This window comes from Pyrgilauda ruficollis, unplaced genomic scaffold (assembly GCF_017590135.1).
Source record: "Pyrgilauda ruficollis isolate IOZ18807 unplaced genomic scaffold, ASM1759013v1 scaffold2, whole genome shotgun sequence".
Classification (NCBI taxonomy): domain Eukaryota; kingdom Metazoa; phylum Chordata; class Aves; order Passeriformes; family Passeridae; genus Pyrgilauda; species Pyrgilauda ruficollis.
Window position 1 is genome coordinate 32,176,308 of NW_024519206.1, and position 20,976 is coordinate 32,197,283.

At 48.2% G+C, this 20,976-nt stretch overlaps 2 protein-coding genes across 9 annotated transcripts in view; one reads left to right on the forward strand and one right to left on the reverse strand.

Annotated features, from left to right (window-relative positions):
- The window catches only part of CDK13 (cyclin dependent kinase 13), a 54,578-nt gene extending 45,722 nt beyond the window's left edge, over positions 1-8,856 (reverse strand). For all 8 annotated transcript variants that reach the window (XM_041466687.1, XM_041466683.1, XM_041466688.1 and 5 more), the window contains exon 1: positions 7,519-8,856. In XM_041466687.1, the coding sequence (XP_041322621.1) occupies positions 7,519-8,714 (1,196 nt within the window). In that variant the 5' untranslated portion in view covers positions 8,715-8,856. The remainder of the gene's footprint in view (positions 1-7,518) is intronic.
- Positions 8,857-15,831: 6,975 nt separating this feature from the next.
- LOC121353021 lies at positions 15,832-19,740 on the forward strand. Its single transcript, XM_041466512.1, has 4 exons — positions 15,832-16,474; positions 16,715-16,819; positions 18,164-18,507; positions 18,652-19,740. Exon 4 carries the CDS (start codon positions 18,709-18,711, stop codon positions 19,738-19,740), a length of 1,032 nt encoding a protein of 343 aa, XP_041322446.1. The 5' UTR covers positions 15,832-16,474; positions 16,715-16,819; positions 18,164-18,507; positions 18,652-18,708.
- The last annotated feature ends 1,236 nt before the right edge of the window (positions 19,741-20,976 follow it).

Consider the following 20,976-nt stretch of genomic DNA (forward strand, 5'->3'; position numbering starts at 1 on the left):
ATTGAGGACATTTTAGAAAATAATAACATTACTTATGAACATCTATGCAGCGAGGGCGAGTGGTCTAAGCCAGAGGACCAGGCTCGAGTCTTATCAAAATTCATTCTAGATAAGATCTCAGAAGCTGCAAATAAGGCTTTTATTCGGCTACCAACTGTTGAAGCTACGGGTAGTTTCCTTAACATTAAACAGTCTCCTTCAGAAAGTTTCTTGCAGTTTGTCGACCGGCTCCGTGCACAGGTTGAGAAACAAGTACTGGACCCCAAGACACAAGTGGAGATAGTGAAAGAGATGGCACAGAGAAATGCCAATGATGTCTGCTGCAGGGTGCTCCTGGGACTGCCTCTCAACCCTCCACCTACCCTGGCAGAGATGATCGAAGCGTGTGCCAGGAAGGCAGAACTGTTTGCTGCACGGGAAGCATGGGTGGTGCCGGCAGACTCAGAGACTGTGACAGCTGTATCTCCAGGAGTGAGGAGGCAACAGATGTCACCAGAGCAGCTTCAACACATCATCTGCTTCATATGTAAAAAGCCAGGACACTTTGCCCAAGACTGCCCCCAAAGCCAGCAACCAAAGAAGACCCCCTTCACACCAAAAAACTGGGACATGAGCGTGCAGCCGCCCAACATAAATGCGGCGTGCTTCCCTAAAGGGAAAACGTCCCTCGAAACAGAAAAGGGGAAGGGAAGGGAAGCAGGGTGTGGGAGAGCAAAATAAGGGTGTACAAAATAAAATCTGGTGGCCTCACAAGCGTTTCAAGCTTGTGACCACCAAAGCTTTCGTTTTCAGGTCTACCAGTGGACGGTCATTGGAGTGGACCTGCCAGGAGATTCACAGGACTTGACAAAAGATCGCACAAGATCCGATAGTGAGTACTTTGTTACTGGGGACACTGCACATGCACCCATGGAGATTGAGGTGGCTCCCATGACTATCAAGGGGGACATGCCTAACCTCATTCTCCTGGTGTGCTGTCCACAGCCACCCTTCTGTTTGGCCAAGGGGCAAATCATTGCTCAGGCCATCCCAATTCCAGCAGAAGTCTCAGAAGATAACGAGGCACCAGGTGTGCACTGGGCAGAAGTGGTTGGCGAGGACAAACCTATTATGGGATGCAACCTAAAGTGTGGAGCAGACCACCTCCACGTGGAAGGGTTGCTTGACACGGGGGCAGATGTGACAATCACACTGGAAAGGTTGTGGCCGTCACATTGGGAACTGCAACCCGTGGCTGGTAAATCCAAGGTGTAGGAGGAGTCACACTGGCAAAAATATCAAAAAGTGTAGTACAAATTGAGGGGTCGGATGGAAAATTAGCCAGTGTCCATCTGTTTGTCACTGATTACAAAGCTCCCTTGTGGGGGGAGAGACACCATGGCCCACTGGGGGGTCAAATTAGTCATCCCTAAAACACCCCAGGATTTTTAGAAGCGGCCACTGTGGAGCGCCCTGCCCACAAGTTAACGGGGCTGGATAATAATCCGGTCTGGGTAAATCAGTGGCCACTCAGTAAGGAAAAGTTGAAGGTGCTCGAGGACTTGTTGAAGAACAATTGGCTAAAGGACATATTGAAGAGACAACTAGCCCTTGGAATTCCCCGGTCTTTGTGATAAAAAAGCCAGGGAAGGATAAGTGGCAGCTCCTCCATGATTTAAGGGAAATAAATAAGGTAATTGAGGACATGAGGTCTCTCCAACCAGGCACGCCCTCCCCAACCATGCTTCCCCAGAATTGGCAATTGGCTGTCCTGGACATCAAAAATTGTTTCTTTCATATTCGCCTACACCCAGAGGAAGCCACAGCGTCCACCAGTTCTCATTAAGGACCCAGAAACTTGGGAAACCAAGGGTCCTTATGAGCTTGTCACCTGGGGGCGTGGCTATGTGTGTGTGCCCACCCCCACAGGCCCTTGATGGATACCCCAAAAGTGGGTAAAACCTTTTGTCCCCAAAAATCCAGCTCCAGCAGACGGAGAGAAGCAAGCAGCTGTCGCTTCAAAGAGAAGACGCCGCCAGAAAGAGGAAGAATTTTCCTAAAAGCATCTGCATTCCAGCAGACCCCTGAACTTGAAACAGAGATAGTCCAACGCTTTTCCTTTAATTTTTTTAACAGAAAAGGGGGAGGTGTTGTGGTGCACCAGTTTAGTTGTTCTCTTGCGATTGGGAATTTGCACAGAATAGCTTATATTAGTTTTATATTGCACAGAATAGCTTATGTTACATTACGTGGTTATTTAATATAGTTTTATATTGCACAGAATAGCTTATGTTACATTACGTGGTTTGTTACCCCGTTTCCCCATCACATGGTCTTTCCCTCACCTGTCCCGGTACCACCTGATGGTCTCTCCCCTGGGTTACCCCTCCCCTAGCCACTCCTCTATGGTATCCCATTGTCTGTGGACCTCTCCTTCTAATCCAGCTCCAGCAGACGGAGAGAAGCAAGCAGCTGTCGCTTCAAAGAGAAGACGCCGCCAGAAAGAGGAAGAATTTTCCTAAAAGCATCTGCATTCCAGCAGACCCCTGAACTTGAAACAGAGATAGTCCAACGCTTTTCCTTTAATTTTTTTAACAGAAAAGGGGGAGGTGTTGTGGTGCACCAGTTTAGTTGTTCTCTTGCGATTGGGAATTTGCACAGAATAGCTTATATTAGTTTTATATTGCACAGAATAGCTTATGTTACATTACGTGGTTATTTAATATAGTTTTATATTGCACAGAATAGCTTATGTTACATTACGTGGTTTGTTACCCCGTTTCCCCATCACATGGTCTTTCCCTCACCTGTCCCGGTACCACCTGATGGTCTCTCCCCTGGGTTACCCCTCCCCTAGCCACTCCTCTATGGTATCCCATTGTCTGTGGACCTCTCCTTCTGTCCCCATCCCGGGGGTATAAAAGCTCCCTGCTGCCAGGGAACCCGCTTTTCTCCCTTTGTCCGCCTGATGTGTGTCTTGGAATAAAGGACAACGTTTCCCACGTGGAGGAGAGCGCTGCTCTAATCTTTTACCTTTGTCTATGAAGTATCGTGTGGGCAAGGGTCTATAGCTAGCCGGAGTGGACCCCAACAGCCCAGGAAACACGTTTCTTCACTTCTTAACTGCTTTAAGAACAAGCTTAATCCATCATGCTGGTGGCCAGCTATGTTACCTAAGTGCAAACAGTTTAGTAGTTGAAATATATAAGGGTCTGTGAGCTGAACATGGGAACCAACTTTGTCAGTAACTTTTAACAATGCATAATACAAAGGGATTTATGAGAACATGGAGGCAAAACCAAGAAACAGTCCAAAGGTTAAAACAATGACTGATGCCCAGCTCTTTCTTTAACCCACAGGTAATGCTGGACTACTGACTAAGAACTGCGATCCTTCCCTGCACAGCAAGTGTATTTGAGAAGAGAGACCTAAATTTAATCAACTGGCTTCACAACAGACCTTCCAAGACATTTACAATCCAATAACATAAACCACCTTGACAAAACATTTTAGCTCATAATATAGCTTTTCCATGTTGGTCTAGCAGGCAAACATATAGTTCATTTCTATGCAGCTCTGCAACCAACCTCCTACTCAGCTGCTTTGTGCACTATGACTACATAACCTGCCTTACTGATTGAAACTAAATGTAAGTCTTTAAAAGGGTCTCTAATACATACTGGAAAACTCTGAGCTAGGCTTTTATTTGTTTCTTGAACCTGTTTTAAACCCTCTATTTTCATATGAGAACTTGATCTACAAAGAAATCAACAAGCAAAAGGTCAAGTCAACTCAAAATCTGTGTTCGAACACATCTGAAGTTAAATTTTTTAAATGAAATTCTTTTTCTCAAACAAGGAAAGAAGCAGCAGCAACAAGGAAAAAGGAAAGGCACATGAGCAAAAGGCAAAGGCCAGCAATCTGCCCTGGAAAAAAATAGCTACTTGAAACAGTGAAAACCTAGAGTGGTCCATTTTAAATTCTGCAAAATACAGTTTTACTAACCAAAATTAGACAGCCTTAAATTATATTTCAAAAAATCAATTTTTACTAATCAAGGTGGGGAGGAAAATCAAACTCTCTCAATCCTTTAAATTAAAAAGTAGAAGAATTACAGGAGTTGAAGTAATTTTCATATCAGTGTATGACACTACAGCTTCTCCACTTACTAGCTGAATATGTATTTTACTGTTTTCCCTACACTTTTTGTGATTTTGCACATAAATGACCCATATTCTGCAGAGCTTCACTACTACAGGCTTGCTACCAATACAGACTGAGACTACTCTAGTGCCAAAGTAAAAATAAATCTTGTATCTTTCCTATAAGCAACATCTATGCACATAGTAGTACTATGCTAGTAGTGCCCCACCCACTTACTTTTATCTAAACAGATGGGTAGGTGTATCCAAATTTGGAAAAATGCAATTACTCATCTATACTGCGATCTGATTTAAATGTGTGATCACATAACATATGACCAGACTCAAGTTACACAAAGTTCTCTGGAAACTAGTTTAGCATGAAACTGTAGGAAGCAAGAGACTTCTTTTGTAAACCATGGGGTTTGGTTGAGAATTTTTTATTTTATCCAATCATTTTACCAGTAGAGAAATAAATACCTCATACTTTTGGAAGAATTTCCATTTTGAAAATATGCACGTGCTACTTTAGAACTGCTGTGTTACCCTATCCACAAGAAAATAAGAGTAATACGAATCCACCAGCAACAAGTAAAGAAGTTTTGTCCAACAAGTGAATACAGCTCAATCAGTTTATCCAAAACACAAACTTTCACGGCTATTATTACAATGGAAAAAGCAATTAGTCTATCCAGTGTCTTTGCTTCTCTTTAGAACCCACAGCCAAACAACAGCACCTAAAACCAGCTAAGTCAGTACTGCAATTCAAACCCCACAGCAACAACACACTGTTGCTGCTTCAAACTAGCAAAGCTGTCTTCACTTGTTTCTCTTCAGCTGTTTACTAGAAGTTTCTCCCTAAGCAGCTCAGACACCTAGATTAAAAAAATCACCATTAAACACACAGGGTTTCTAAGCATGCTAGAACTGCTTCGTAATAATTTTCTACATACCAAAATAACTGAGTAATTTACATAACATTAGAGAAGACACATATATGAGATATAAAACGAAATGAGCAAATTTGCAGGCTGAAATAGCCACATAAACAGTCCCTACTGTCTGGACATCATTACAGCTGGATACAAACCCAGAATTAAGCCTTTAAATCATCCAGATGAAGAACACAGGTGCTGTAAGAAGGTGTTGCCTTCATAAAACTGTAGTACTCTATCAAGTCTAAGGCCACTGTATCATTATCAAACAGGACAGCAAAATGTTCAGCATTTTGGTTGTAATGCTACAGAGTCAAGCAAAAAGTGATTATTACATAGTTTTCAATGGTTAAAAAAAAGTATAAACCCCTACCTTTCTATTTCCCTACTGCCATTGCAATATACATTATGATCAATAGCTGTATGGAAGGAAAAAACCACTGGCTTTCATTTCTCCACACACATCAACAATTTATCTTCACACTTTAGGTTTCTTTTGTTTTCTATGAAAGTGACATTTTTGCAATAAATGCCCCATTAGGACAGATCTCTCTTTCTACATATAGAAACCTCTCCTTTTCACTCAGCCATTCCAATTCCTCTCCTGAACACCTGACAGTCTGCATTAGTCTGTAAGCAGTTAAAAACTGAACACAAATTACAATTCAGCTGCAGGGAGGAAGAAAGGCAGGAAGTCACAAAGTCAACTTCTAGAAACAGATCTGCAGGCTCAAGAAAGCTTTACTCACTGCAGAGTGAATACCAAAATCAGGAGATTTAAACTTTTGTGCTTCCAATCACAGGCCCACTACCAACAGAAAAAGAACACTCCTACAAAACTCTACTACAACCCAATTAGTCAATGCATACAGAACCCTGAACTTAACTGGGCTGTTAATCTGGCTATCCCTAAATGCAAACCTCAAATGCATAATTCTGTGCATCATTATTAGCTGTCTTATTCCAGGATATAAGCAACCACAGAAAATAATCTAATTCCTAGGGCATTGAAATCAAACTATGCACATAATATTCCTGTTATGCTATTACTCAAATAATTTTGAAAGTGTATTTTAACCACTTGTAACACTCTCACAGAAGAACAGCATGATGTTTTCAGAGCAATAACAGTGTTTTCTTCATTAAACACCCTACTGCTTACAAAGTTATTCCATACAACCACACCTTTAGACAATCGCTGTTCTTATCCCGGCGCTTTGGCTCTATCTCGCTGAACAAAGTAGGACACAGCTTTGTTACTTTGCTCTTTAAACAGTATCTGATGCACACCCAGGACAGCACACTCTACCAAGAGCCCAACAAACACAGAACAGTTTTATCACTTTCCCTGGATACACTACAGCACACCCCAAATGGTGATCAACACAAAGTGCTTATTAAAAACATCAGAGAACAGTTCTCAGACAATCCACCAGGTAATGCCTTGTAAACAATATTCTTGCCAGTGGATACCTTTAAAACCGAAGTCCAGACATGAATTTAAGCAGGTCTACAAACAACGAGGCAACTACATGCAACGAGTAAGATTCCAATATAGGAAATAAAAATCTTCAGTTATAAACACATACTAAGGAAATATGTCTAAATTTCCAGTGTACTTTTCTGCAGGTTAAAATATTGTGAAGAGCTTTAATTCCACAACACGATTTGCATCTGATTAGAAAGATACAGCCCACACTCCTCTCCACAAAAAATTCAAAATCTCATGCAATGCTGACCTTTACAACCTGAGTTCCCACTAATACTGAAGAAAAAATTACCTGCAAGCATGCATTAATTATATACACGTGCATAACCTTACCAGGTAAAGAGCTTATGTTTTTCATAGCTTATGTAAAGTACCAAGACAATTTATCAAAACATGACACTGACTCAATTTCCTAGCAAAACAGAAGGCCCAAGTCCTTCTATAGACCTCCAAAAAGAAAAAGAAAACACTTGTAAACAGAAATTGTCTGTCAGCTAATTTTCCCTTTAGATTAGCAGAAATTAAACCAAACCCAGATATATTCGACATGCATCCTATTTTACCCAAGAACAGAATACATAAAAATGTACCAGGACGTCTATACTTTATAAGCAAAGATTTAAAAATCAAAATTGGTCCTTTAGGAAACCTGTCCTCAAAGGAGCATCTTACTTCAGTCACTCTCATTTGAAAACGTTCTCCATACCCTTTAACATTTAAAAGCCACGGAAGTGTTACAGGCATCCACGTCTCCCTTTCTCCCCCAAGAGACAGGACAGGAAGATCTTTGTACTTCTCCCTCTCCCCTGCCCCTCACCCCAGCTTTCTAGCAGCAAAAGAGCAAGAGGGAGGAATTGCTGCCGGATGCAAACATCTCTGGCCTCTCCTGCATTCCTACCCCAGTCACTACTCCCCTCCTCCATGGAGCGGGCCCCCCATCCCATTCTACCTTCGCCCCCGGGTCCGGACTTACCGGATAACGGGGCTGTAGGGGCTTCGAGACCGGCGCCAGCTGCTGTAGGGGCTGGGCGACACATCCCCGCCGCGTTCGTACGAGCTGTGCCGGCTGTAGCTGGGGGATCGGCGTCGGCTGTAGGGGCTGAGTGGCGAGCGGGCGCCCACCGGGCTGAGCGACTTGCGGCTGCGTTGGCTCTGCGAGGAGCGGTGCAGAGGAGGACTGTCATCCCGGCCAGGGCTGGGCGACGAGCGCTGCCGCCGGTACGCCTTGGGCTCGAGCTTGTCGTCCCGGTAAGCTTTCGGAGGGTCTTTGTACGCTGACGGTGGCTCTTTAGCCGTTTTAGTTCGGCTCCGGTGCGATTTGCTCTCCCGGTCTTTCCTGCTACTGCTGGGCGAGGAAAGGGAGCCCTTCCTGCGGCCGTCGCTGCCACCGCCGCTGCTGCTGCTCTTGAGTCCCTCCCGGTCTTGGCTCCCAGTGTGGTTGTGGCGGCTGCGAGATTTGGAGGACGAAGAGGGCTCGGATGCCCCGCGGCCCGGTGCAGCAGTCCCCTCCTGCTGCGCCTTTTCCTCTCCCCGTCGGCGATGCTCTCGGTGCCGCTCCTTGGAGCGCCCGCTGCTGCCGCGGTGCTCCCGACGCGACCGGCCGCTTCGCTCCGCCTCGCCCCGCTGCCGCTGGGTCCCACCGCCCGAGGAGGAGCCCGGGCTGCCCCCGCCGCTGCCCCCGCCTGCCGCGCCGCTGCCCAACAGTCCCTCGGACTGGGAGCTCACGTCGTCGTATTCCTCCACCAGCGTGCTCAACCCGCCGGTACCGCGCCGCTTCTCCGCTTCCTGGGTACCCCCGCCGCCGCCGCCGCGGCCCCGCCGCCGCTTGTGCCGGGAGCCCGACCGCCGCTTGCCTCGCGGCCGCTTCCGCTCTCCGCCATCCCCACAACAGGAGGAGGCGCCGGTGGCCGCCAGGAAGAGCAGGGACTGTGGCGGCAGCGGCGGCTGCAGCAGCGGGGGCTGCAGAAGCGGCGGCTGCAGCAACGGGAACAGCAGCGGGTGCGGGGCCGGCGGCGGCGGCTGGGGCTGGGCCGCGAAGCGCTTCCGTCTCCGGTGGTGCAGCCGCTTCTTGTCGGCAGCCGCCTCCACCGCCGTGCTGCCGCCACCGCCGCTGCCCCAGCCCCGGCTGCCCCCGCTCCCGCCGGCCGCCGCGTCCGAGGTGCTCGGCATCGAGCTCGCTCACGGCCGAGGGCGCGGCCCAGGGAACCCGCCGCCACCGTCGCGCTCAGGGCGCCATGGGGACCCGGCGGCGCCGCGCACACGTACCGGGAGGGACACCCGCGGGCCGCGCCGGGGCCTCGCTCGCTCCCGCACCGCCCGCCTCACATGGGGCCGCACCAATACATACGGGGTCGGGCTGAGCGCGCTGCCCGATGCGGCGGAGCGGCACCGGCAGCGTCCGACAGGCCGGCGCGGCCTCTCCCGCAAAACGGAAGTGTCTCCTGGCGGCGGCGGCTCCTCCTCACTTCATTCTGGGCCGCGGGCGCCGCCGCGCAGGGACACGGGCACAGGGCGCGGGCCTCCTCCACTTCTTCCCTCAGCCGCTCCCGGCAGGGCGGCTGGGTCAGGCCGGGCCGGGCCGCCTCCGGGCGAAGTATCCGGGGTCCTCCGCGGCTCCGATCCCGGTTCTCCTGCCCGGCGGGTCCGCACGTATCGGGGCCGCTCCCGCGCCGCCGGTGCCCAGGAGCGCTCTCGCGGCCTCAGCGCCGCCTCGCGCGGGTGACACACGCACCGGGGGGGGGTACACGGACACGGCCCGGCGGCGAGCGGCGCATGCGCGGCCCCGAAGCGGGCGGGGGAGGGGGAACACTCCCCACCAATCGGGCGCGGCGCTGCCGCTTTCGCCCGCATGCCCGAGAGCCGCTCGCTCTCGCGAGACTTCACCCGGCCCTCCCCCCGTCCCCGGTGCCTCTCGCGGTAACTGTCCTTCTCGCGGTAACTGCGCCTCGGGTCCCGCAGGCGGTGATCGTTGCGTGCCAGGGGAGCAAAGATGGCGCCCGGCGAGGTACGGGGAGCAGGAGCGAGCCCCGACCTAGAGGTGCGTCGCCCGCCGGGCACCCTCCTCGTCTCTCTCTCTGTGCTCTGTGGAGGCAACGAGCAGAAACAGAAAATTCCACCTGAATATGAGGAAGAAGTTTTTTACTGTGTGGGGGACCGAGCACCAAATAGGCCGCCCAGAGAGGGTGTTGAGTGTCCCTCACTGGAGGTGCTCCCGAACCGTCTGGACGCATTCCTGTGTCAGGTGCTCTGAGATGACCCTACTTGGGCAGGGAGGTTGGACCAGGTGACCCACTGTAGTACCTGCCCACCTCACCCGTTCTGTGAGCTGCAGCAGTGCGGGCGCCGCGTCAGGCTGTGGGAGGTGCTGTAGGAAAATCGCCGGTACCCAGATGGTTTTCCCTGCTTTTATTGTATATAGACCTTGGTTATCGACTGGAGGGCGTGAGAGAAAACCTCTTCAGATAAAACGCTTGTGTTACTCTGAAAGAGTGAAGCCACTTCTCTGCTTCATGGAAAGTACTTTTTTTAAACTATCTTACACTACTGAAACTAAGTACAATTTAGGAAACTTTGGCTATTTTAAGTTTCCCTCCAAACTTTCCGATTTAAAAGCAGAATCTATTTTCTTTCCTTAGGGATTTAATAGTTTTCTGGCCACCTTTACTATCTGTTGTTAGCTAGCTTATATACACACTGGTTACATTTGTTTGTAAAACACACAAAAAAGACCAAAACAAAGGAACCCACCTGTTTTTCCCTGTTGTATTTCAGCTCCTTAAAATCACTCTTTCTTCTCATTTTCTAAACCCAAATAAAAATATTCTGCCTGTCCAGGTCCTGTGTGTCATCTGCTGTCCAGCAAATCTTTTCACAAGTATGTTCAGTAATTCACCTTTCACCTCTCTGTTCCAACTTACATTTCTTCCAAACATCATCAAAGCATTCATTACATAATTCTCTAGTTGTACACACACACACAGAGGCACCTGCACTTTCCCTCAGGCTTCCTCTTAAGTGTGAATTACTTGGAGAACAACCAAGTTGCTTGTTTTCTATTTTCTAACTATGTGCCATAGGATGGTGAAGGAAAAAGCCTGATGTGCTGGCCCACCTGCCATTTCAGGAGAGAGGGTCCCTGTGCAAGAAGGATTACTCTAAGCTAGGCAGTGACTGCATTCATACTTTGTGAAAATGCAGGTTTTTATCAGCATGCTGTGCCTTGTGAAAATATTGTGCATCTCCCTGCTGTTGGGGAATAGCTTATCTTTCCATAGTGGTCTGGAAACTGCTCTCAGCTTTGCTGACATCCTTTTCTGCTTACCTTGTATGTGAATATTCAGCAATTATGAAGAGGTTCTCCAGGACTGTTGCAGCACACTCAGCAAAGCCAGTGTGCCGTCAGGCCTCTAGCACATTGGCAAAAAAAAACAAAAGCAAAACCCAGAAAGCCAACAACCCTACATCACAGAGCAGCTGTAGAAACTGTGGATAATTACACCGGGCAGATCTGGACAAAGCAACACAGGATGCAATTTATAATTTATTCCCAAGTATTACCTGGCATTTCTGGATGAGGGATATGTTATTTGAAAGAGCTGTGTCATTAGCAGTAGAGTGCTGGTGTTTCTGCACCTGGAGCAAGCCTCATGACTTGTCAGAGAAGCTTAACTAGAAGCTAAGCTGCTAATGACAGCAAGTTTGCTCTTCCTGGAAATGAGCGACACCAGGTTGTAGGGGGATGTGCCAACAGCAATCATGTCAGCTGTCAGCTGACAGGTGATGGCAGCATAGGATTTGACAGTGGAAACCTATCCATAGATTCCTGACATGACAAAGCAGACCTGGAACAGATTCCTTACAGAGAATAAAATCCTTCAGAAGCATTGAAGACATTGATGGCGTAGTGCCAATTGCTGGATTCACAAAGAGCCAGAAAATTCAAGATGCATTACAGCTTATTTCCACAAGGCTTAGTGTGGAACAGCAAATAGTAGGGAGAGCAGTTCCAGATTAGGTTTTAGCAGTGGCACCTGCAGTGGTGTGAGAACCAGTACTCTCTAAAGATGGTTGTTCCACAACAAACTGAAATTTTGTGCCATAGGAATGTTGGTTGCAGGGATCTCATACCTTGCAAGGTATTACTATATCGTCAGCAGGTGAAAACAGTGGTAAACACTAGAGAAAAACACACCTGGACAGTTGCAGCCAAAATAATATCATCTCCAAAAGTATTTTCATGCCAGCTCTAGAAACTGAGCCTTTGGAAAAGCACTTCCCTATCAAGCATCCCATGGAGGAAACTTGAACTAACACTTAGGTAATTTAACTTTATTTAAGGAAAAAAACCCAAAAAACCAAAACCTCAATTCATATTCTGTTTTTCATTCAATTATTTTGTTCTATCTGCACATTAAGCACATAAGTCTGTTCTGACTGTTCTGTTCTGTTCCCACCTGTTCACCATCTTTAGTGTAACAAAATTGGTACAAATAGATGCTGGTCATGGGTAAGGAGGAGGCTACATCTCACAGACAATGGTGCCACTTCTTTTTTTTTGTTAAGGCTTTTGTTGTACTTTCTTCTTTATTTATAAAATGTTTCTGTGTCCTGTCTGTGCCACCATGTATAATAAGTCCTTAGCAATATTCTGATGTAGAACAAACTGTCAATCCATCAAGAGAAAAGGAGATAAAGTCTTCAGCAGTTTGAAGATCTTTTTCAGCAGAATATCTCAGGACTTGTTTGTTGACTTGGTAAGCATTTTTTCTTAAGGATGGTTTTGGTTGGTTGGGGTTCTTTTTTTTTTCTTTTTTTTTCTTTTTTTTTTTTTTTTTTTTTTTTTTTGGGGGGGGGGGGGTGTTGTTTTTTTTTTTTTTTTTTTTGAGGGGGGAAGGTGTCTGGTTTTCTCTTTCTCCCAAGCAGTAACATGTACCTAGAGTTCTTTGAAGTTTTGTTTTCAATCTTCCAGCATCAATCTGTTTTTTATCCTAAAAGAACAATTTCTCCCAAGCCACAGAGGAATTCAAATTTCTAGCTTGGTTTTTTTGGTTTGGTTTGGTTTGGTTTGGTTTGTTTTTTTTTCTGTTGTTTAGTTGGTTTTTTTAGATAAATATGGAAGTCTTAGAAGACATTTTTACTCTCTGACATACTGTATGCTTTCATATGTCTTCTAACCATTTTAGAAAAATAGTCTGGTGTCTACATACATGTCTTGTGTAGTCTGCTGTAGTTTTTGTTACTACCTCTGCTACTTCTTTGCTGCAACTGTATTTGTATTTTGTCCTAAGATTGTTTATTGACTAGAGTGCAATAATTCATGTTTCCCAAGGCCCTGTGGAAAAACTGACTAGATTAACTATATCCATGTTTGTTCTTCTCAACAAGAAGAATGTTGCAATGATCTGGGAACTCAGCTGTTGAAAAAAAACAGAGAAGGATAAAGACTTTTGTATTGGCTGGTCGGGACACAAGTGGACTTACCAGTGAAATGCCAAATACAATCCATACACTTGAGGAGCTGAGAAAGATTAATGCTGTTAGACCACTGAGTCTCTGTGTGTTGTGATCAATCTTATTCATAGAAAAATGAATTCACAACAGGAGCAGAAAAAGCTATAAAGATCATCAGTGAACCGAAATTTCAGTTTCAGAGGAGACTGGCAGAGCGTGACTTGTCTAGCATAGCAAAGACAGGAAATCACAGTGTTCTGTGAACTTAGTTAGAGACTAGGAAAGGTGTCCCTGCCCATGGGGGGCAGGCTGGAACTACATGATCTTTAAGTTTCCTTCCAAGCCAGGCCACTCTGTGATTCTATGAAAGGAGATAAACACCTAGAAGGAAGGACTATTTGCCCTAAGAGACAGAGTTAGTGCAGGCAGTTACAAACAAACAGTCGATCAAGGCTTTTTGGCTTTTAAGCCCAGTCTCTTTTGAAACAGGTTAATTGCCTGTTGATGAGAGACTGTTGCCACTCACCCCAGTTCCTTTGTGAAAGAAATCTATTTATGCTTCCCAAAGCCAACAGGCTAGAATTTAAGTGGATGAATTGTTTAGCAATTTGATCCATCGCTGAAGCAGTTTTAGCCATGGATGGAAAGGTGTATGCAGCCCTGAAAAAACTCAGAGCACAGAGGACTTTCCAGATTTTTAACTACCAAGTTCACAAATATTCAGAGCAATCACCTTGTTTCTTAACTCAGTATGCATTTCCTCTGCTGACTGAGCCCTGCTTAAGTGTACCAAGACCTCTACTCACACAAGCATGCTGGAACCACCTTAGGGAGCAGCTTCATGTGAGGGCCTACTTTGGATTGACACCAAATGCCTGGTCCCTAGAAAAAGGTCTGTGACTTGATTGAAGCCACTATAGCTCCCTACACAAATGCTCTGGCAAACTGTTTTGCAAAAAAGTTTCCCTAGAGGTCAGCATACCAAAGAAGATAAAACAAGGAACTGAATTCACGCTGCTTCTACTGCAAGAAATCTGTCATCCTCCAACTGCCCTCATAGCTGCTGCTGTTGGGGCAGCTGTTAACTCTAAAAGTAAACTAAGATCATCCATGCCATTGCCCACTCAAACTTTGGGGTAAAAGCTAACATTTTTCTCAACTTGAAACTGCCTGGGAAGATGATACCATAACCCTAGACCTAAAGTAGAGAATTCTGCCTCAGAAATTATGGGGGTTAACTTTTCAGGAGTGTCAAACATTCAGAGCAGACAGCCTGTATGATGTACAACAGACTGCCTCACTGCTTTATCTCTGTTTTTCCAATAAGTGCATGAAACATAATTTTTCACATGAGCAGGGGCCATTAAAAAACAAACAACAAAACAACACCCCTTCCCTTCCCTTCCCTTCCCTTCCCTTCCCTTCCTCCTTCTTTTCTGTGTCTCATCTTTCCCTACCAGTACACACTGGGGAGATCTCTGAAGACAATTCTTCCCAGCCCTGCACTAGCAGAAGGCACTGAATACCCATAACCATCTCTCAGCCTAGGCACTGCCTCTGTCACCTTGTGGGAAGGAGGTGTGTATCTTCTGAAAGGGATCAGGGCTGTGGATCATCTCAAGATAAAGGGACCATCTGCACAAATTTGCAAAAGGCAAGTGGTTTTTTTAAACTCATCAGTGTTCAACTGAGATAGGTTTTTACAGGATGGCAAACCACCACATCACTGACACTAGCGAGGCTCAAAGGTCAAGCCTTCAGTCTGGTGTAGGATGTGCTTCTCATCTAAATGGTTGCAAACCACTGGGAGGTGAGCAACACCTATTCATTTCCCCATGAATATTCTTTTTTTCTCCTTGTACTCCTTTTTAGAAATGTCTGGTCTGTCTTCTATGGAAGAACATGCTAAAACACAAGAGCCTGAGGGCAGCAGCATTCCCTCAGAGGGAAGGTCCATCTGGCCCAATATGCTGTCTCCAAAGTGTCCAGCCACCAGTGTCTGAAGAAGAGCACTGAAGTCTAGTCCTGACAGGGTCCTGGTGGTGCTCACAGGCCTCAGTGGCTGGGACTGGCCTGCCCTGGGACCCCCAGCCCCACCACCTCCTGCCAAGGGCCCAGGGGACGTGTCCCACCTCTGCCTGGGACCTTCAGTCCCTGCCTGAGCCCTGCTGTGGGTGTGCCCATCTCTGCCTCTGTCTCCTGGGTGGACCTGGGACCTGCACTGCAGAGCTGCTTTCTGGGGTGGAGCCCTCAGACCTGGTCAGACCTTGTCATGTAGAGCTCTGGGTTTAACACAGCCTAACTACTCTGTTCTATTCTATTAGCTGCATTCACCATGAGTCAAATAATGGTGAGACTGTTATTTGTGTGAAGTTCCAAGGAGTTTCTGATCCAAAAACACATTCATGAACACATGACACACAGGTTACAACTGGAAATAGGATATTATTTTAATTTTTGTTTGTCTGAATCAGTTTCAGAGCTGATGCTCACAACCATTACCACAATGTGCATGTGTAGCCAGGAACAGACTGTGTTCTTCAGTTTAGCTTGAAAAATCCTCTGTAGTATGGCAAAGGCAAGTGACAGAGTTACAGAATGTAGCAGCAGGCATACAGGCCCAGCAGATCCTGTTTCCTGAAGGTTCAGAACATGAAGAATGAGAATCAGAAGAAACAACACAAGAGGTGTGTACTATCTTGGGCATATTCCAAAGTGTAACGCATATCAATGACAAACACACTTTTTGCCTTCCAAGATTTGCTTCATTGCTGTGCTCCCAGGCCAAGAATGCATGAAAAGAACTCTTGTGTTTGTCCTGTGCTTGCAGGCAGGAGAACTGAGAAGTGGCATCTCTGGATGGATGCAAGAATCCCACAGGAAATGGAGCCAAGGGAAGAGCAGAGCTCAGTCCCACTCCAAGCTTGCAATGGGCAAAAGAGCCAGAGAAAGCCGAGGCACAAGTGGTGCCTTGGAGGTGTGAGGGCAGCAGGCAAGTATGGAGTCGTATGGGCCCAGAGGAGCCCTGACAGGGGGCTGTGCCCAGTGCTACAGGAGGACAAGAAGCAGGCCCCAGGCCACCCTTGGGGCCCACCCTGGGATTCTGGAAAGCTTCTTGCCCACAGCTGCAGGGCATGACAGGCCATCTTCATGGGGCATGAGCAGCAGGCAGCAACCGAGCCAAAAGGGACTGAAGTAGCGGTGAACAGTGATCATGCTCAGTGCTGCAGAGGAGGTCAGAACTCCCTGGGAACCAGTGCCAATCTGCCCTGGGGGAAGATTCCTTCTTGACCCAGGTGCTACTGATTGGCCATCCTGAAAATGAACTCTGGAATTAATGGACCCCATGGAAACACAAATCTCCTTAGAGAACCACATCCCATCCTGCTTGTTAGCCAGAGACAGCTGGACAGGACAACCCAGGGTCAGCCAGGCCAAGTGCCAGTGGCACAACAGATAGAGTCTCCAAGGATGCTCAGGTAAGTCTTATCCAAAGAGATAGATCATTGGTTGGGTTTTTTTACTCTTTCCCTCTCATAATAAACCAAAACTCTTCAAGGGATCTTTAGAAGATCCTGCCCTTAAAAATGACAACAGGCTGGGCACAGGGAGGGGCCAGGTGAGAATTTGGTGCTGCCCTCACCAGTGAAGGGGGTCAGTGCAGGGAAAGAGACAAGAAAAATCTCAGACCGACACACACATCTGCCTTCCTCCAACAGAGAACCCTGGATACTGGGCTCATTCATCAAAGCAGCAGGAACTTTTAGAAGTTTTACTTCACACCGAACATGAACTAAACTCCTGCTCAGCTGGCACTGATTGAGGTTTGTTGTGGTTCAATTTGTGGGGGGGGCACCCCGGGGTGTCCTCGGAGGGTCCCCTAGGCTGTGAGTTGGCTGGCAGCAGCAGGCAGGCAAGGAGACTCCACACGGCTTCTGAGGGTGCTGATTAGATGGGAGTTTATTGGGGGTCCCATCCCTGGGAACAGCATGGTTACTGGGGGGGAAGGGGGAAGGAGGGGGAGCCTAGGGGAGGGAAGGGGCAAGAGAAGGGGAAGGCTAGAAGAGCAGAAGGGCTAAGAGGAGAGGAAAAGGCTAAGAGAGGGACTGATTTCGCTAGCACAGCTTAAGAGAGGAATTGAAGTGGGCGCAGAATCAGACTTGGGCCAATGGGATTACAGATACATGATGGTTCAGGGTAGGACCACAGGCTTAGGATATACCATACATTTTGGAGGGGTGAGACAGGGCATACCATTTAAATAAAATGCAATACTACAGAGGTTATGTATTTTTAGGGTTCAAGGTGGTAGGGATGATCCTGTGATGTGCCTAGGACTTTTTCACTAGAAGATATTCCTGAGAAGATGAGGCAGGAAAACTCCTCTAAAAATCCTCTTCTCTACCAGGCTGGTTTCAAGCTGTAACTCACTTGATAACTTCCCAGTAGTTTTAGTAAAACATCCTAAGGAGAAGGAAAATGCCCAGCTGCAAGCCTGGCTGGAGTGATTTACAGCTCCCTGAAAGCTGCAAGCAAAGCAGCTTGGGAAGCAAAGCAAGAACAGGCAGACCTGCCCTTGCTTGGGTAACCCAATCTGTGGCAAGCCCTACCACAAGGGAGAGAGATTAAAACTCAGTGAAGTATAGATTTTCTCCACATTTTTGACTGGTTTGCCCAAAATTGTGCTTGATGCTTATTTTTCAGTTATCTATCAATTTTCAACTTTATTTTTGAATGGGATGAGAGGAACAGAGGGTTTTAATGGTCACTGAGCTAATGACCACACCATTGTGCCCGTCAACCCCAATCCAATGGGGCTGTAGAAAAGAAAAAAAATCTAAATTAAAAAACAACCTGGCAAGAAGTTTGCACAGACACTGGCATGAAATGTCAGGATGTCCTTACCTCTCTGAGTGGTGCAGGCAAGCAGCATTGAGAACAGAGAATATGGGCTGTCATCTCACCAGATTTAAATAGGCCAGCCCATGTGCCTGATGTACACAGCACCCTCTCATCACAAAAACGTAAAACTAGCAGGTAACGTGCTTCTAAAGGAGCAGCACTTGGACTAAGACTCAAAATGATTGTAAAAGTCAGAGGCACGAACAAATAATGGCACAGCATGGCCCACACACCCCATTTTTTCTCCTGATGTCATGTACCTGCAGGGGAGAAAGGTCTGCTATGGCAGATTTGGAAGGCAGTCAAGGTTGCCAGTACAGAACAGCCGACTGTAACATCAGCAGTCCACAGACTCCATGGATGGCAACCTGAGTGAGCAATGCACTGTGATGTCACATCCCTCACTGCTTATGCTTGGGCATGGGCAGAGCCTGGCTCAGACTCACTCGTGCCTGGACTCCTGGCAAGCGTGCTTGGGAGGACTGGAAGCCCGTGAGGTCATTGGGTGCTGCTGTCAGCAACTCTCAGCTCTCATTCACAAGACTTTGTTTCCTCAGCCCTACCTGGTTCAGGAAGCTGAGTACTGTGGGTGGTGCTTGCAGCAGCACAGGTGAGTGGCTCAGGAAACATACCTACAGGGTGGCCCTGGGGTGGGTGATGGTGTTTGGGGAGCTGTGAGTGTGTTCTTCTTGAGGGGCCTGGGCATTTCTTCTACCTGCCCATCTCCCTGGGACAGCAAGTGACTATTTTTCAGTGTCACGCCAACAAGAGAGAGCAGCTGCTGTCCCCAGCTCTGCTGCAACATGCAAACATGGCCACGGAGACAGAGTGGAACTGCCCCATCTGCCGTGACATTCCAGGTGAAATCGCTTCTGTAACACCCTGTGTCCACCTGTTCTGCCTGGGCTGCATCGTGCGGTGGGCCAAGAGGAAACCATCTTGCCCCCTGTGCAGGCAGGCTATCAACAGCATCATTTACTCTGTTCGGTCAGAGGAAGACTTTCTGGAGATAGTTCTTCCAAGCCCCTCGGACTCATCCACTGCTCACCACCAGGATGAGCAGGGGGCTGCAGAGCTGATGCCCAGGGCTTTTGTAGCTGGCTTCCCACCTCAGGTCTGGGCAGATTTTTTCCAGGACTGCTCAGAAATCCTCGAGCCCTTGCTGCCCTGGCTGAACCAGGAGCTATTGGAGCTGCTCAGGACCCGCTGGTGGGAAGTGGCTCTGGCACAGAGTGCCATCGTAGCCAATTTGTGCCGCTATGGGCTGAGTGAGGAGGCCTTGGTCCGGGAGCTGCACCCCTTGCTGCAGGAGCAGACGGTGGCATTTGTGCGCCGGCTCATCGACGTTGCGGCTGACAGGTGCAGTGATGAGATCCTGCGGCAGATGAACCTCCTGAACTCCCATGCTGAGGAGGAGGAGGAGGAGCAGGAGGGTCCCACAGCTATCCCTGGCCCCTCTGCATCCCCCCAGGGGACTCGCCCTCCCACCCTGGCCTCCTCCTGCAGCCCTGTAGTCTCCAGTGTGGAAGTGGACGTTGGAACGTTGGAAGCCACCCTCCGCGGGGGGCCCGGGCGCTCTCCATCCGCGCCCGTCCCTGCAGAGCGGGAGCAGCCCCCGGAGGAGCCCGGCAGCCGGGCAGCAGCAATAGCAAGCCCCGCTGCCCAGGGCTACAGCCGGAGCACTTCCGCTGCTGGCCGGGACAGGGACTGCTTGCCCGAGGGGCTCCGGCGCCCAGCAAAGAGGAGGGCCTCTGGCCCTCAGGACTCTCCCCAGCCCCCGAAGAGGCCGTCCCGCCGCCGGCGGCACAAGCCAAGAACGCTTGATAGTAGAAAAAGGAAATAAATAGTTGTTTGTTTGACACAGTCTCTGTGGCTTGCTTTCTCCCCCTTCTCTTGCTGTCTTTTCCCTCTCCCCTCACATCCCACTGTGCATGGCAACTGCCTACTTTTGGGCACGGCCATGGGCCTCCGGAGCCGCAAGGCTGCATCCGCGGCATCTTCACCTGCAACAAATCCCGATGCAGCCGCGGGCGGAGCAGGCAGCAGGGACAGCAGGCTTATCAGAAGAACCACGGCCTCAGCCTGCACCCAGTTCTCCTCCCTGTCCACCTGTCCACTGGCACTTTCTGCTCTGCTTTCTCGACGTCAGCCAGGGCACCCTCGCTCCTCGGAAGGCTGTCAGGGAGGCACAGAAAATGAGCAGGGACACAAGAGCTAGAGACAAGACTTGGAGTAATAGGATGTGGGGGAAAGGGAAGGGAAGGGAGGGGAAGGGAAGGGAAGGGGATAGGTGGCTGAATGGGGCTGCTGGCAGTGCAAAGATCTAGAGCATGAAGAGGTACCCAAGGCTCTCAGGCCTTTATCTGCTGGAGAGCACTGGCAAGACCAAGAGGATCCCTTCAGAAAGACCACTGCAGAGCTTTCTGTTCTCATGCACTGCAGAGATGGGGCAGTAGCTTTAAGATATAGGGTGCAGAGATGTTGCAAGGGATTCCATTGCTTTGGAGCACCCACTGGTGTCCTGCCAGACACGGAAAGGAATGTTGTCTCCAAGAGCCATTAGGCTGGGAGCATGTGGTTACCCTCACAAGCCCCTGAGATGAGATGTTGAGTCAGAATATGTCTTGGACTTCTGAGTGGTTTACCACCCTATGTGACAAGGAGATGAAAGGTCTCATTCAAGTGCTCAGGGAATAGCTGGTCGCCAGCACTGAGGTCAGGAAGGAATTTTTCTCCTGGGACAGGTTGATGATGGTACCTGAGGTTATTTTACCTTCCTCTGCTGCACTGAGCATGACCACTGCTTAGGGCTTCTTCAGTCTCTTTTGTCTGAGATGCTGCCTGCTGCTCATGCCCCATGAAGATGGCCTGTCATGCCCTGCAGCTTGGGAGAGAATGGTTTGGTTTTTTGGGTTTTTTTTTGGTTGGGTTTTTTTTTTTTTTTTTTCCATGGTAGATTGTAAAGTGTCCTCAGGTGTTTTTTTACCTTCTTCTGCAGCACTGAGCAATGGCCTGTTGTCAGGGCTTCTTTGGGCCATTTTGGCCAGGTACTGCTGCTCATGCTCCACAAAGTGGCCTT

Coding starts and splice junctions, on each gene's coding strand:
- LOC121353021 (XM_041466512.1), top strand. CDS start 18,709: ATGGCCACGGAGACAGAGTGGAACTGCCCCATCTGCCGTGACATTCCA.